Source organism: Haliotis asinina, chromosome 5, assembly GCF_037392515.1.
Source record: "Haliotis asinina isolate JCU_RB_2024 chromosome 5, JCU_Hal_asi_v2, whole genome shotgun sequence".
Taxonomy (NCBI): Eukaryota; Metazoa; Mollusca; class Gastropoda; order Lepetellida; family Haliotidae; genus Haliotis; species Haliotis asinina.
This window is the reverse complement of record NC_090284.1, coordinates 16,976,838-16,993,646: the sequence shown is the minus strand read 5'-3', so window position 1 is coordinate 16,993,646 and position 16,809 is coordinate 16,976,838. Positions and strand designations below refer to the sequence as shown.

The window sequence follows — 16,809 nt, the reverse complement described above, 5'->3', positions numbered from 1 at the left end:
ACAACTATGCCAGTCAAACACGGTTGTACATGTGGTCCTTTCTATACTGTACAAAAACGTTAGAGATATTGTTTTTTTATGATTGATATTTCATCAGTGTGTCAATGAATAAACAGATCATTATGCATCAATTCAAAATTTACACATGTCCCTAACTATTTTGTCCAGTAAAGTAAAGTCACATTTGGCGATTGCGCATTTTGGAACCAGAACTAGTTCTTCAGTATATACAGTTGTCACCAGAAATATGACACGGAGGTATGCTGGGCCTCGTGCCGCATATCGCAAGCTGGCGCGCGCAAAGAGCGCCGTGAATTATCTCCGTGCCGGAAGGAGCACCTCACGAATTTTACAGACCTATTGCACGCTGGGGATTTCTACTCTTAGACGAGGTCATTCGTCACCACTCGCTCCTTTCCGTAACCTCGCTATTCGGCTTGTCCCGGAATAACACGATTTGGCCACGCATGACAGGACGTGGCTTGGTTATAGCCCAGTAATCTTCTCTTAAAGTAACGCTTATATTAGGCAGGACGTGCGACATAATGTGTCTTCGAAATATTTGTTTCACCTTTGCACAAAACTGCGTGAACCTTATATCTGTTCAGTTCCCGATACGTGCTTTACTCAGTTTCAGACTCCAAACGAGATAGTTTCAGAATTGATTTTACGGTTTTACGGGAAATTGATAGCATCACATTTAAATATTTATCCCAAGAAGGTCATGATGGCAGACCGGAATGGATTTGTGAAATAGAACACCAGATACCAAAGGGAAATGTCAGGTGCGATGACACCTGCTACCTCAGCTTCTATGAGCTTTGTGTGCGGTATTGTTTGGATTTACGTTTTCGGTATGTGTTACGCAACCATAATGTCTTGCATCGATCTAAACCTACCCTGGTTCTGCAATAAGTCACAATAATTCATCCTTAATCCAAACACGGTTGCACTATGGAATATACTGAACCCATGTCAAATCAGTCCCTACACGTCGAGGCGTTTTAAGACCTAAGCAAGTCCAACAAAACCACAGGATAGGATACATTCGGTATATCCGAACTTCCGGTTTGGATTCAGTCTAACCTCAATGTATTTTTAAGACTTGACAGAGGTCGCCAGATCTGCTTCTTTCATCTAAAGATATAGACTATATCAATATTATTATTTACATTTTACTGCACTGATATTAAATGTAAAGAAAAGCAAAAAATAATAAAATAAAAAAAAATAATAATACAAATATATAGTAAAAAAAAATAAAATAAAAATACATTTAAAAAATTAGTGGAATTAGTGGAATCTTCGACAACAAAATGAAAGCCAGGAAGGTCGACTGCGGGAGCTGTTGCCATTTCAAGTCAAAAGTTCATGAATAATATATCGCCATATCTGTTACAGGCTTGTGTCGAAAGTGACGACTAATGGACACATTTTTGTACTGCTATGGTTAAACTCTGCTGATATGAAACCAAGTAATCAGACTCAAGTAATCGAAGTTCACTGTGTCGCTTTTATGTTCACCAACTTAAATCATAACGGGGACGCTATAAAAGAGCTTTATTAATCCTATCGAACCGATTCGAACCCAGATATTCAGCATGAAGACTGTATATTTTAACTACTAGGCTACCACACACGTTGTTCCCATTATTGAAATAAATAACAATAGCATCTACATATGGAACTACGTTTACCCTCTTAATCCCGTATTGCTAAATAACTATATGGAACTTTTTTCAAATAAGGACACTGAACAACATATTCATGGTGGTCTAATAGGCAGAGCATCTGAAATGAGGGGACTTGCCGTGGTTCAAAGCCTCTGCCCTGCCATACCAAAAGAAGTTAAAGGGCATTGTTGTACCTTTCCTGGCAATAAGGGGATACAACAAGGATTGTTATCGTGGATGTCATATGCCCACCACTAAACAACGGTATTCAAATAATAAAGATCATAGCTCTTGTTTATCGTATGACCTTTTGGAAATGATGTTAAACTTTTATGAACAAATTGTTGAACATTTGTTATGCTTTAGAACAACGTTAGGGAAGCGTGAAATATATAGGTTTAGTCTATTATTTTCAGTGTTTCATAAAGTAACTTGACTGTGGAACGTGTAACGTTTAAAAATACCTCTCTACAACAACAACAAACAACAACAGTAACAACAACACAAAGTTGGCATTTCCTCAGTTTTGTGAACTGTGAATCAATAACCCGTCCGAAAGGTCAATACAAATACAACTAATGTTGAAGATCGTGGGTGATAATAAAATGCCAGTTTTCCCAATCACATGTATAAAAAAGCATCGGCTATAAAAAATCACAAATTTTGCTTACGGTTTTTTTACATGCCATCACATTTTCATAGAAAATCACTTATTTCAAATCCGTGCAAAAAATACCTTAATGCACCCACGATTAAACGTCAAAGCGAAATGTGAAATTGATTAAAATGGAATTCAAGCAGCTTATGTAATGCTGTAGCTGTAACAGGACTGGTGTCACAGAAAACAAAAGCGTGTCACTCGTCTTGAACAGGATGTATCTCTCTCTCTTCCTGGAGGAGATTGTATTCTGTACAATGAAGATACGATATATATACGGTACATACCTGTTTGGCCTTGCTGTAATAAAGCCAGCTGAAAATACAGGGACACCATAAACAAAATGTCAGCGAGACTGAACAACCAGCATAGTTCATGTGTCAAATCCGGTGATTAAAAACTTGAATAAGAAGAATACTTACAAATATAACAAAGTGCACAGGTATTAAGCCAGCCATCACTGCACAGCCACTGTGCGCTTTGTAGTCGATTTCGCCCAGAGGCGGTAGGAATGCCAGGAACATGACGTCACGGGTGTCCTGCGATCTGATTGGTACACGTGACCCAATTTAGCCGTGAGCTCAACCGGGAAGACAATTCTTATGAATAATTACAAGAATACCAGAGGATATGTTTCAAGCATTTATCTCTTCAACACGTGGGCTTTTGTAACGTTTTCCCTCATTGAGTACTCATCAAGGTTGTGTTTGGTAACATTGTCAGGAAAAAGGTAATGTAACGCACTTACCATTAGAGCACATTTTGTTCGCTTTCCGACACTTTCAACACACTTCCACACACACTTCGACACTTACACACACACTCGCACGCACGCACGCACGCACGCACGCACGCACGCACACACACACGTACACGTGTTATGTTAAGTTAACTACGACCCTACGTAGTCCCTCTGTGGGATTAGGGTTGGGATGAGAGAGTTCTGTCGTGCTTTCCTAAGTCAATACAATTGGGGTACTCTATATGAGCACAATGTATGAAGCCCATTTCTAGTGTCCCCCGAAATTTTATTGCTGAAAGATTTGTAAAGGCGGCGTGAAACAAGTCAGTCACTTTGTACGCCAGCTGCCAGATCATGACACCCCGAGGGTAGGCAGTGGTTGCAACTAGGAAACAATCGATGCGAGTGGAACCATTAACTGGCCTTGGCATTCAAGTACCACCGTGTGGGTGGCTTTCAGAAACTGTCCTGAACCTAGAGGTGCGATTTAATGTGTCTAATGTTGCTGCTTCAAGCGTTCTATACCTCCACAGAGGCGGTCATTGCGCTACCAGCGTTCATTTCACCACCGGGATTGCGGTTAAAGGAGTGAGTGATTATGATTTTACGCCGCTTTTAGTAATATTCCAGCACCATCACGGCGGGGGAAACCAATCACGGTTGTTACACATTGTATCCATAAGGGGAATCGAACCCGAGTCTTCGGCGTGACAAGTGAATGCCTTCAGTCGAGGCTACTCCAGCGCCCGTATAAATTATGAGTGGGTGAGTGTGTGTGTGTGGGTGGATGGGTGAGTGGGTGAGTGGGTGAGCGGGTGAATGATTGACTGAGTTTTGATGGATGAGTGGGTAAGTGAATGACTGAAATTACGTGGGTGAGTGAATAGGTGAGTGAATGGATGGTTGAGCGAGTGAGTGAGGGGTGAGTCATTATGCCTTACTCCAGACATCCATGTCACTCGGCGACATGTTAACTCGCGCTATCTAGACTGACTGTGCAAGGTTTTACGCTTAGCAATATTTCAGCAATCTCACGGCAGAGGAGAAAGAAAATGGGCTTCTCACACTGTCCCTTTGTGAGGAATCGAACTCAACTTTATCGCTTTAATGACATGACTTACCCCAGCTCATTAAATACAACAGGAGCAAACGATGGCGATAATATTCACGCATTCCAGTGTAAGTAAACTTAGGCCCAGTGTTATTCGTTACACTGCCATATACCGAGTCTTAAAATAGCAGTGTAATGAATAATATTGTGGCTAAGTTCACTTAGACTGCACACATTCCTTCCTTTTTGTGAACTGAAATCGGATATACGGCCTTAGAAGTCTATAGCTTATATATTCTCATGATTAAGAACAATTTGTAGAGACTAAGTGTAATAGGAGAATGCCATCACCGACACATTATCTATTATACATCGGAACTGAGTATATTGTGCGAAGCGCAGACATACATATAACTGACAAACTCCTTTCAATATTTATTTATTATAAATGTTTCTGCTGAAACAACATCCACTTTACAATTCCGACTTCGTCACGAGCGCATACATTATATCACAGTCAAGTAATGTAGCAGTGGTCCTGTGTAATCCTGTGCATAGAGCACAGGTCACAAGTGAGTTGAAGTAAAGATAAGTAAGGCTCATTATCAACTCAGGGCCCTTGACCCCTCTACACTCAACCCACACTGTGAATGGGACCTCTCCCAGGAAGGTTGCCATGTCTAACCCAGCAAAAACTTTCCGGGGATAATGTAGACACCGCAGCCTTCGAACGTTAAAACTGTGACAGGTGTTCACTGAAGAGGTAAGCGTTCCCTGCCACCCGTCACAAACACACGCAGTGGCAAGTCAATTTTTCATGAGTGTCGACGGGGCATTTAGTTAACCTCACTCGCACTTCCCCAGTAGTAATCAGTGACAAATAGTGCGACCGAGAACAAATAATTCTAGGGTGCATATGAACGACAAAGGAATGGTCAACCAACAGGGATGGTCTTACCAGAATCTCTGAAATGAGAGCTTGGGCCGGGCGCCAGTAAACATGTACTATTGTATCGATAGATCACAGAGGTGACACTATCTTCACACGGGAAATTAACCTTTACGAGCACAGATCGGCAAAAAACCAAAACATTGCCAGTTTGTGTTTTGATTCAGGAAATACTTGTTGGAATTACTTTCCTGTCCACTTTTAACATAGGCGGACGCCTTTCCGTACCAAACTGGGTGAGTGACTTTAGTTTTACGCCGCACTTAGCAGTATTCCAGCTATACGGCGGTCGTACCGAATATACCCAGAAGAGAGTGGAGCATGAAGCAGGGTTGTGCGTTGTTGAAGATTTTATGCTCACAGCCATGGCGTGAATCCTGTTTATTCGTTTATGTTTATTATTTTAGTTTGTTGGTTGGTTACACACAGAAATACATAACATCAATGATAACTTTACAAGTTCCTTACTCACCTCCAAGATGCAACACATGCAAACGGCCGATTCAACCATAAAAATATGCATTTTATACATTTGCACCAACTACAAATCTATCTGGCACATGAATATTGCGCTTATTAAAGGCTTTGTATATATGAAAGGCATAATAGCACCTGACATGGTCCCGTGCAAACAATGAACATATTAACATCCCTTTGCACACAGAGATGAGAAAACATGCACGATGTATGGCCTCAATGTTAAGATTGTGCATGCCACGACTACAAAGAAAAGGGACTGTGGATAGCCTAGTAGTTAAAGAGTCCGCTCGTCAGGCTGAAAACCCGGGTTCGATTCCTAACATTAGCACAATGTGTCAAGCCCATTTCTGATTTCCCCCGACTGACATAGTGTTAACAACAGCGTAAAACCATACTCACTCACTCACTCACCCACTCACTGACCCACTAACCAAATATGGCACGATCATAACGCCTTTGAATGTAAAAGGTTAGCCAAACGCCTTCACTGGCTGTCAACAGTCATGACCAAGGTACACGTGAGATAGGAAAGAAGTATTCAAATCTAACAATGGCGACAGTTATTCAAGCGGAACATTCAACACCTGTACATACCACCCGCCGTAAATTCCATGATAGGGTATCTATTATAACATTGCTGAGACTGATCTTACCTAAGAAAACACACTCTACTTACCGTCTATCAAAGCATTGCAGAGTAATGAGATTAGAGTAGGGAGGGAGTAATGAGACTGGAACAGCCACATCGCGGACTACCGGCACACATAATCAATCGCGGTCTAGCGGGAGCGGACTAGCGGGATGATGCCCATTGAAACGCTTCAAATCCATTCTACTACCAATTACTAATAACTAATTGCTACAGTAATAGTAACACTAACTAGTAAATTTAAAGGTCACAAATGCAAAATCACTTGCTGACATCGTTATAAATGAAACCCCGTCATTAAAACTGCTCATTTCGATCTTTAATTACCTTAAATCGACCTTTTTGTCAACAGTGCACAATTCTCAGCCGCAAACGAAATTTCAACCAATCAGAGCGGCGCGTCTCCGTGACGTAATAGTGGGTATAGAAATGAGGGTCTGTGCCGTAGTCATCTACATTTTAGTGGTTAGACTATTTCGTTTACGGGTTTTTACAAACCTGAAATCGCGAAAGCTGTTGAGAAAAATGAAAGCTAGATGTTCTCACAATCTACTATCATTTAGTTTTGTCTCCTGCTTTGCCTAGTTTTCGAGTTACAACACTTGTTTTCATAGACGATTCTGTCAAAATCGCTTGGTGTCGCTAGGTTGTAATCCGTGTTAGGTGGTATAAACCTACACGTTATTTGTCATTATTCACTTGATGCTCAGTTAATGAATTTATAACAGGTATAATTAGTGGTGCCGCCACTTAGATTACCCGACATAGGCCCCCATGTGGCATTTCTTTTGTCTGGATCGATCAAAGGATTAACCGATAACACGCTGATTGATTAATTAGTTTTATGGGGATTTAAATGGAGGATTTGTCAAAAGGTAGTGTTTATGTATGTACATTTACTAATCTATTCTGAATACACTATGTCGTGTCTGTGTCTATTTAAAAAACAACACCCTTCTTTCAAAGGATTAACCGCCAATACACTGATTGATTGCTCATTATTGGCTAACCAAATAACTTTTTAAAAAGAATGACGCACATTATGCAGTTAGTTGCCAGGTGTGCTGCCTTGGGTAACCAATGAAACTATGCAGCAATGTGAAACACCTCAAACGATGCATCACGTTTTCGTACATTAGACTGTCAAAAGACACATCACGTGGGAAATCTGCAGATGAATTATATATAACTTGTTTTTGTGGATATTGATGGATACATTCCTCGAAGAAGGTAATAGCCTGACATTGCTCCTACAACTTTAATTTTAATATTTGCATTTTGTTTTTAATAAGTTGTAGCTTTCAACAGAATCATTGTTTTCGTCGTTAAGGTTACTGATGCAGACGACATATACTAGGACGTGCGTGCGAATTATGGTGCATAGAGGAAAACTATATATTAATGTCTAAATATTTCATTCCTGTTATACATTCGCAGATCGCTTCTTTTTCGTAAGTTTCAAAATGCATACAAGTATGATTATAAAGTAATTAGGATTATGAGACCAAGTATGAAGACGTTTATTGACAAATGGCTATGTACTGGTGAGTGAACATTTACAAACCAAGTAAATTGAGCAAGTGAAGAAATTTATCGCCGAGTATTTTCACTTCGACCCCGACCTCGCTTAGGTTATGTTACAGGTTGTGTCATGCAAACTCCTTTTGGTAATGATTCAAATACATGTTTTTGTAGTTTTGATTTTCTAACTTGATGAGAACAAACCATGCATAATCTTATTAATTCAAATGGATTTGACTTAACGATTTTCAAAAATGGCGGCGCCCTGTCTGAGGATGAATGCTATTTAAGTTTGTTTTCACCGACTTACAAAATCAAAATTACTTTCTACTGGTAGTAAAATATGTATTTTATTGATGGACATTAGGATTTTACATGACATTGCTTATAACATAACAATTTCACTCTTGGAAGCGGTCAATATAAGGGGTCAATATAATATTACTTACGATAATATTATCATTTCGACCACAACCTCGTTTCCGCGGAAGAAAACGTTATATCCATTCAAAATCCTTTTGGTCAGCTATGTGTAGTAAGCAGTCTTGATTTTATAAACTCGATGAAACTTGAACTCCATTTTCTATCCTGGAAGCGTGCAAGGGGGCGAACCATCCGATCTAATATATACCACAGGCTTCCACAAAGCTCACTTCGCACACATTAACAACCAATTTAAGCACAAACTACGGAGTCTGGTGGAAATCTGTGCGTAGTGACACCATCACCCGAAAGAAACAATTGACGGCAACACAACAATTCGGCATGTCTTTGGCGACGTCGAGAAATCAGCAAAATGACGAGCTTCCTACACATATTCTATACATTTAACTGGAAATCGTTCCTTCTATGACGTCACTGTAGAGCTCTGGCGACAGAGTTATGTAACCTGACTGCGGTTTCGTTTGCGGGTGAGAGAGAAGCAGACGGCTTTTTAGCAACTTTTAAGCGCTTGGTATTAATTAAATACAAGTTTGTTTTTTGTTTTTTTAAAAAAAAATGGTGTTTGGTTTATGACTAAACAAAATTCTGTCATATGCATTGATAAAAAGAGTACCAAAAATTGAGTTTAGTCGTCCTTTAAAAGCTAATCTTCAGCCAATAACTAATTGATAATATACGTACTCATTACTAATGTATCGTATTAAATATACCAACACCAGTAATATAATACTAATGCTATACACAGTACATACTAACAGCCAATGCCAACATTTGCACTAATAATGATAAATATAGAATAAAGTACATATTACAGGTAATCCTAACTTTACTGCATGCATTTACAATAGTTAATGTGACACATTCATATTAAACTTCTAAATGCCACAAGCACGCTAATTGGTAACAATTTACATCTGATTACTGAGTTTCTCAAATGTCGAGAATATGAGTCGGTCATATTGTGCTTGTGAATATTTTATAAGCATAAATCACCACTAAGCGTCAACTGGTAAACCGGAGTTTTAAGCAGCCTTTCACTGAAATGTATTCAGTGCACTCTTTCTCTCTCTCTCTCTCTCTCTCTCTCTCTCTTTCTCTCTCACTCCTATATCTCTCTCCATACAACGTCATCTGTGGCGACTCAGTCGGTGTAAGCTTCGTTTCTCCGTGCAGGCACTCTCTCCACTAGTCAGTCGTTTCTGAACACGTTGATTGGGGAACCATTCTGGACACTTCATATGGAAACACTTACATGCACGCACACTCACTCACTCATTTACTGACAGTGAAGCGAAATCTAATGCGGCCATTCCACTTACTCGCTTCGGAGAGTTGCGTCCCCTGGGCACGCGAAACAGTTTTTGAAATATCTTCGAAACCCAATAAAAGTTCAGGGCCTAGACTGTCGAAGCTCTCTTAGCGCTAAGATAGCTGTAAGTGGCTTGAATTAACATAAACCTACGACTCTCATAGCGTTAAGAGAGCTTCGAAATTCTGTTCTCTTCGAAAAACGTAGGGGAACCTGAACTTTGAAGTCTGGTAGAAAGAAAACCCGATGAGGAACATTACAATGACATTCATCTTGTGTACGCAGCATCATTTCACGTCATCACCAAACGCAAACACAATGCATGGGAAGCACGTGCACAACGTGGGAGCCTCCTACACGTGCATGGGGTTTCATCAGGAAGGCTGATAAATCACTGTAGACCATTTTTTCCGATAATTTTCTTGTATCTGTGCATGGTCAAAATCACACACTAATGACTGAAAATTGTAAACCTGAAATGTTCATGTCATACTCCAGACACCTAACAAGGGAGATAACTGAACGAACAGCTTTGCTTTGAAGGAACTCCATATGGCGATGCATTCTCACAAAACATCCATTATCACTGTATCAACATTGATTCAATCCCATATATCTCCCAATTTCGACAATCGTTCATTGAAAGTACAGTTCCCCTAATTGTTTTGAAGAGTATAGGTCCGGGCGTATCACAACCAACAACGTTTTCGACAATTTCCCCATAAATTGTTGAGGCCTTCATTACTTCGGGTCTTCCTTCCACATTGAGAATGCCGGAATACTGATCAAAGCGGCATAACCTCAACTCGCTCATTAATACGGAAACCTGTTTATGCGGATCCAGCAATTAGAATGCCGACAGCATTGACAAGTTTCACATCTGCATACCAAAACAGAACATAACAATCTGGTCCCGGCCCCTCTCAATCCGATTTTATGCTGTGATGACGGGTGTATATACATGAACACCTGGTGTCATCACAATTGTCAGTGGTTCTTTCATATAATATTCCCCAATAATTCAAGTTACGTTCCTAATAACAAAAGATCCTGTTTGGAGTTGGTTTCCAGCAACCTACGTCCTAAGAGGCAGTTAGCGGGTGCATGGTCAGCGTCACCGACGTTGTTGATGCATGGCATCGTGACCCTCCCTGTAGCGTGGTCAGTCACTAGAATGTCTGGCTCAAAGTGGATTATTTATAAATCTTCTTCACACGCATTGGGGGTTAATGAATGAATGTGTTTGATTTTACGCCCTTTGTAGCAATATGAAAGCAATATCACGACAGGGGCACCAGAAATGGGCTTCACACATTGCATCCATGTAGGGAATCGAACACGCTTCTTCAGCGTGACGAGCGGATGTTTTAACCCACCGCCCACTGTTGAGGGTGACGTAAACAAGGAGGACAATGAAAAGTATCCAACTATGCAATGTTTGCTACTGTCTTTTTATTGACTTGATAAAACCTGTAACAATGCAACATATGAGTAGATCTCTATTCGGAGATGCCAATATGGACGGACGCAATAAGGAAAAATAGTTTTGCATCAATGAAACAGCAGTTTTAATATCACAGTATCTTGAAATTGAGACAACAGAAATATAATAAAAATCTATTCAATATTAGTTAAAATTGCAGGATGAAATCGATATGGTTGTCAGAAGGAAGGTTCTTCTTCCTCTCAGATTAACATGGTAATTGCTATTTAATCTTCAAAATTCCACAAAACGTGTGTTATGGTACGTATATTAGGTAAAAACATAATAAATGAATCAATGATTTAAATATGATTTCGTTGAGGAGCATTAATCACTGATTGACTGAAAGGCCAAAACATTCCTCAAATGACGTATGTTATCATGGAGATGTAACAGCAGGTGTTTCAATGTGAGACCAGGTTAAGACAAGTACCAATAAATTTAGAAGCAACAACATAATAAAACATTAACACTATAACGAGTTTCTAGAGTATCCCATTTCAATTTAAACGACAGCGATAAAATATTGAGGATTGGGTCATGAATTAAAAATGCAAAGTTGACTTGTGACATGTTCGACAGGAGAAGTGATATCCAAATTAGTCGGAATCAAGAGTTCATATGGAAGTTTCGAAATATCCTGTTTGATTTCATAAAGCATATCTTTCATGTTACTGGCATGATACTGACTTCAACAGATCTGATACTGTGTTGACAGTAAATTGTAAGCATTATTGTAACTGACTTACATAATCACTGGCAAATAAAATCTGAAATATACTGAAATGTTGTTTGTTTTTGTTTCTATTGAGATACCCGCGTCGTATTTGTGTAATGGTCTATATAAGACAACGCAACTTTTCTTCCAACTCGTTACTATCTGTACTTGAGGGAAACTACGATGGGTACACAGAGACTGAACCGAAGAAAAACTTGATATCAAGTCGGTGTGACAGATTAGGCCATTATGATGCCCACGAATGTAAGTATCTTGTCTAGTGCTGAGTCGGTAGAACACTTATCCCACACTTAGTCAGTGTGAACTCTCACGGGGCCGGCTCGGGTGCTGCTCGGGGCTGTCGGTCTCATCATGTTCTTCATCGCCATCTTCTTGGATTCTCCTTTGCTTTCTAACAGCGCCCCGATGTTGTCGTCCATGTACACGTTGGAGATGGAGCTGAGGAGGCGGTCTATGCGGTCCGGGAACTCCTCCACAGTGGGTGGCTTGTTTGTAGCGGTGTTGGTAGGTGGAGTCGTGTGTACGGTACCGAGGCCAGTCCATCTCTTGAACCGGTTGACCATGAAGCTGACGATTTCATAGTCATTGTTCTGCTTGCTGATGTCCACGCGGACCGAAGCAAAGGTCTCGTTGAGGATGGAGAGGAACATGTTGACGAGGATGAAGGTGCACGTCACGACGAAGAAGAAGACGTAGATTTGGGTAAGGATTGGTTCCACCATCAGCATCCCATAGATGTCAAATTTACCCATCATCATTAAGATTCCGGACTCTGCTGAGATGACCATTGTTATGAATGCAGTGCTGACGTTCTTGAAGGTAAGGTAGAAGAGCTGCATGAATGCCAGGAACATGATGCCGAACAACACGCTGAAGTGGATGATGCTGTGAGCTCCGTTCCTCAGGGTGGAAGCGAGGAGTGACATTCTCTTATTAAAACGCAGTAGTTTTAGGAATTTCAGTGTACCAAAGAACACCAGCCAGCCAATCATGTACGAGAAGATCTCATTCCAATACCCAGCATATTGGAACTTCATGTATTCGTTGCCATGGTTACGTTTGAACTCGGAAGTGAGGGAATTCGTAACGATCAACCGGTAGAAGTAAACAACGATAGAAGAAACTGACATTGCAATGATCGATATCTCAATAAGATTCCAAAAGGACTTAAAGTACCTTGTTCTTTCTTTGAGGAACGTACGGAACTCCTTAACAATGAACACGATTGTGAAAATAAGGTAGATAACTTCACACACGATTTGGAACAGCATCACCGACGTCATGTACGGCAGCAACGTCGCAGGTTCAAAACGATATGACGTCAGGACACCTCCACTCGGTTCAAACTCGGCTAGAATGGTAGCGATCGCAAACAAGTTGACCTGTGGGTTGTAGACAGTAAACTCCACAAAGACTGCCCTAGTGTATCTATCAATCCAGCCTTCATTCTCTAGAGCTATCATTTTCTGTTCAAGAGTGGATTTCGAACCTCTGAGCTCAACGACATAGCCTCCACCGCCATAGAGCTCCCTCAGGCCTAAGTACGGATAACCGTTCAAGTCTGAGGCGGTTCTGTACCTGTATTCCATCCTTGCTGTCTCGTTTACGCCTAATGCTTTCCATCCGGGAGAGAAACTGTCCTTCGACTCGCTGAATAGAGAGTATGCCTCGTTACATTCCCTAATGACTGTCTGCATGACATCTACTGGGTGACATAAACCTGCAACAGAGCAAAAACATGCGTTAAAAGGTTGCATTACTTTCCACAAAGAAGTGAATGAGTGACTATAGTTTTCCGCCGCTTTATCAACCCTCCAGCAATATTCCAGTGTGTGTGTGTGTATGGTCATATATACACTGCAGTGCTCATTCCACATCCTTTCATCAACGTTATTCCGGTGAAGAGAGTGATTGAATTTACTACTGCGCTTCTGTTGTCATTATTCCAGCAATATCACGGCGGGGGACACCAGAAATGGGCTTCACACAGTGTACGCGAGTGAGGAATCAAATCTGGGTCTTCGGAGCGACGAGTAGACGCTTTACCAAGAAGGTTACCCCACAAAGTAAGTTGACATGTCAGCAAATAGGTTGTAATGCTTTTCAACATTACACAGCCATTCGTACACTACAAGATATTGTTTCGTCCGGGTTCGAGTCCCAGCAGGACTACAACGTCTAAAACACATTTATGGAGTTACTCACCGAAGTATTGCTTAAAGCGGCGTAAAACCAAACAAACTCACAAGATAGGAACAACTTAGTCGTCATATTTCCAGAGGTGATTGTATCACCAGAGGTACGCAACTGGAAAGTCATTCTCTTCAACAGAAGTTACTCCTACGTAATAAGCTATGATAGGAGTAACCTGTGTGGGAAGAAAATGCTGGAAAGTGGCAGTTTATACATTTTGTAATATATTTCCAAATGAGTGCCAACAAAAAACAAACCACGGAGAGCTTGGAGATGTATTTTGGGGGAAAAACTGAACATCAAACATTGTGGCAGTTTGCTTCAAAAGTAAGAGAGTATGGTCTGACATCGCTTTTGGCAACATTCTTCCAACAACACGGCGTGGCAATGTGTTTTTTTCCTTTCCCATGGGGGAATCGAACCTGGGGTTTCGGTATAATGAGCGACGCTTTGACCACTAAGTTATACCGTGGCCCCATTTTTTTGTTTTAAACAGATGTGTAGTTTACACATTGGAAGTTGATACTTCACTGACGCCATCCAAATACGTCACCCCACAGAGAAAAACTAAATGACCGTGTAAATTCATCAATAGGTAATCATTTATATATTTGGCGATGATTTATTGATTTGTTGTATAACACTGTTATCAGAAATATTCTAACTATATTGCAGCAGTTTGTAAATAACATAATCAAGTGATCAACAGCATGAACATCGATCTACGCATGTGGAATACGATGTCATCTGTCAGTCAAGTCAGTGAGCCTGACAAGCCGATCCCGCCACTCGCCTCTTACAATCAAGGGTTGCTGAAGACCATTTGCAACCCGGATGTTGATGCTGACTTAGGCATCCAAGACAAACATTCCAATTAGAATTGAAATAGAAATGACAAATAATGTAGAAACGAATACCCCCAACTATAACCATCACGTTTACAGCGTATCAAGGATGAGGACAGTCCAACACACAAAGACTTGACACGAGAACAGTTATTGATTCAATTTGATCTCTTCAAGTAGTTTTTTTCAATTATTTTCTATCAGTACCTGTAATCTTGTTTCCATGGAAACAAATAAAATGGCGGTTAAAGAATCTTAATAATTAATGCAAGCACATCAGAACATGGTGGATGACAGCAACAAGAGAAAACGGGTCGTCATGCGGAAGACCAGACGGGTAGAGGAATGAGGCAGACATTTATGTGTTCAACACAGGCTTTATGCTAGGTTCTAAACAGGATAGGTTAGTTGTAAGATTCATTCACCTGGCTTAACTCTCAGTTGTCTCATGGTGGCAAAGCCCATCATCCTGGACACCTTGTCGCCGATGAATCCTCGCAGCAGTAGCGGCGGGTCCTTGTTGTAGTAGCTGCTGGCTCGCACGGCGTTCACCATGCCGCTCCGTGCCCATTTCCAATACTCCTGGCTGTTGTGTACCTGACAAAGAATAAATTGTGCGTGAATGAGTAATGTTTCACACCGCGATATCACGCCAGGGGGCACCAAACACTGGCTTCAAACAGTATGTACGTAGGAATCCAACTCTGGATTTGGGCGTGAGAAGCAAACTATTTAATCTCTAGCCTACCACACCTGACCAAGAGCCTTTCCCTAACAATCACTGAAAATCAACGTTCTTACCGTGGACTAGATGAATACAAGTTAGGGATACCTGTTACGGGTTGTGAAATGCCCCTGATAACCTTTTGTCATAGTCGATTGGTCGACTCATGTCCTCGTATTCCAGTGACGTAGGTCATGATGACGATCATTGGACTGTCTGGCCCAGACATGATAACTTACAAGCTGTCGCATATAGGTGGGTTATTGCTGAGTGTGGCGTTTACTAACAAACAAGGAAAAAAACAAACCCGTTATCGCACCCACCTTGGTGAACCATTGCAGAGTCTGGTTGTTCTTGATGATCATCTTCTCTAGGGTGTCCTTGTAGAGGAACCCGTTAGGGTTCCTGCTTCGGTAACTGATGACCATCAAGATCCACAAGAAGAAGGAATAGAACACCAGCTCTCTGACGATTTCCCACATCTTGATCTCGTTCAGCCTCTGCTTTCTTGCCCTCTCAAGTTCCTCTGGATCTGGTGGTTTGTACCCAATCTTTCGTGGGCGAGCTGCTCCGAATCCTCCTGGGCACAAATAAAGTACGGTATATTACAGTTATAACGAAATCGACGTGATCACTAACTTTAGTTCGATTTAACTGTAGTTTCGACCATGATGTACGGGGCGATGACAACAAACCCAAACCAAAAAACCTCAACAACAAAAACATTCAATTCAACAAAGCAAAACGCAACACAAAAGTAAAATAAAATAAGATAACATAACATAAAAAAACAACAAATTAAACAAACAAAATACCAAACAAACAAAGAAAACAATTTGAAACAAAAACAGCAAACAAACCGAACACAGTTATCTCGGTTATAACTTTGGTTACCGTATGATAAATAGACATAATTCTAAATACTGATGTACCTTTCCTTAATTTTGATATGAAATTATGGTTATCAGCTTGGAACTAAAGCCACGCCTCATTTAAGCCCTAAATCTTTGACACGACAACATGCACGGAGGCCGCATTTTTCCGGTATACAGTATAATTCCATCTGCTTATTCACGGATCAATAATGCCAGAAACACTCCGCATCCGTACACAAATCAAATATTGTGCTGAATCCATGACAAGCATAGTTGGAAAGGTTGGAGCCCTATTCGGACCACAGGTCCCCGGAAATGACTTGGGATGAGTGTCACATTATGTAGCATTACGACAGGCGAAACCTGAATGTTTAACACGAGATACCTGTTTTGCCAAGATAAGACCTAAGCTCTATAACTGCTTTAGAGTAACATTAGTGCCAGTCTAAACTCTCTCCAGTAACACATTTGCTT

The 16,809-nt window shown here is 40.8% G+C and overlaps 1 protein-coding gene and 1 long non-coding RNA gene across 2 annotated transcripts in view; one reads left to right on the top strand and one right to left on the bottom strand.

Annotated features, from left to right (window-relative positions):
• The window catches only part of LOC137283747 (uncharacterized), a 702,566-nt gene that overhangs the window by 11,069 nt on the left and 674,688 nt on the right, over positions 1-16,809 (top strand). The window lies entirely within an intron of this gene.
• Positions 10,912-16,809, bottom strand: part of LOC137283742 (polycystin-1-like) — a 60,684-nt gene continuing 54,786 nt past the window's right edge. The window contains exons 34-36 of the mRNA XM_067815410.1: positions 15,784-16,040; positions 15,162-15,333; positions 10,912-13,418 (exon numbers count right to left, since the gene is read on the bottom strand). Of these exons, the coding sequence (XP_067671511.1) occupies positions 11,989-13,418; positions 15,162-15,333; positions 15,784-16,040 (1,859 nt within the window). The 3' untranslated portion in view covers positions 10,912-11,988. The remainder of the gene's footprint in view (positions 13,419-15,161; positions 15,334-15,783; positions 16,041-16,809) is intronic.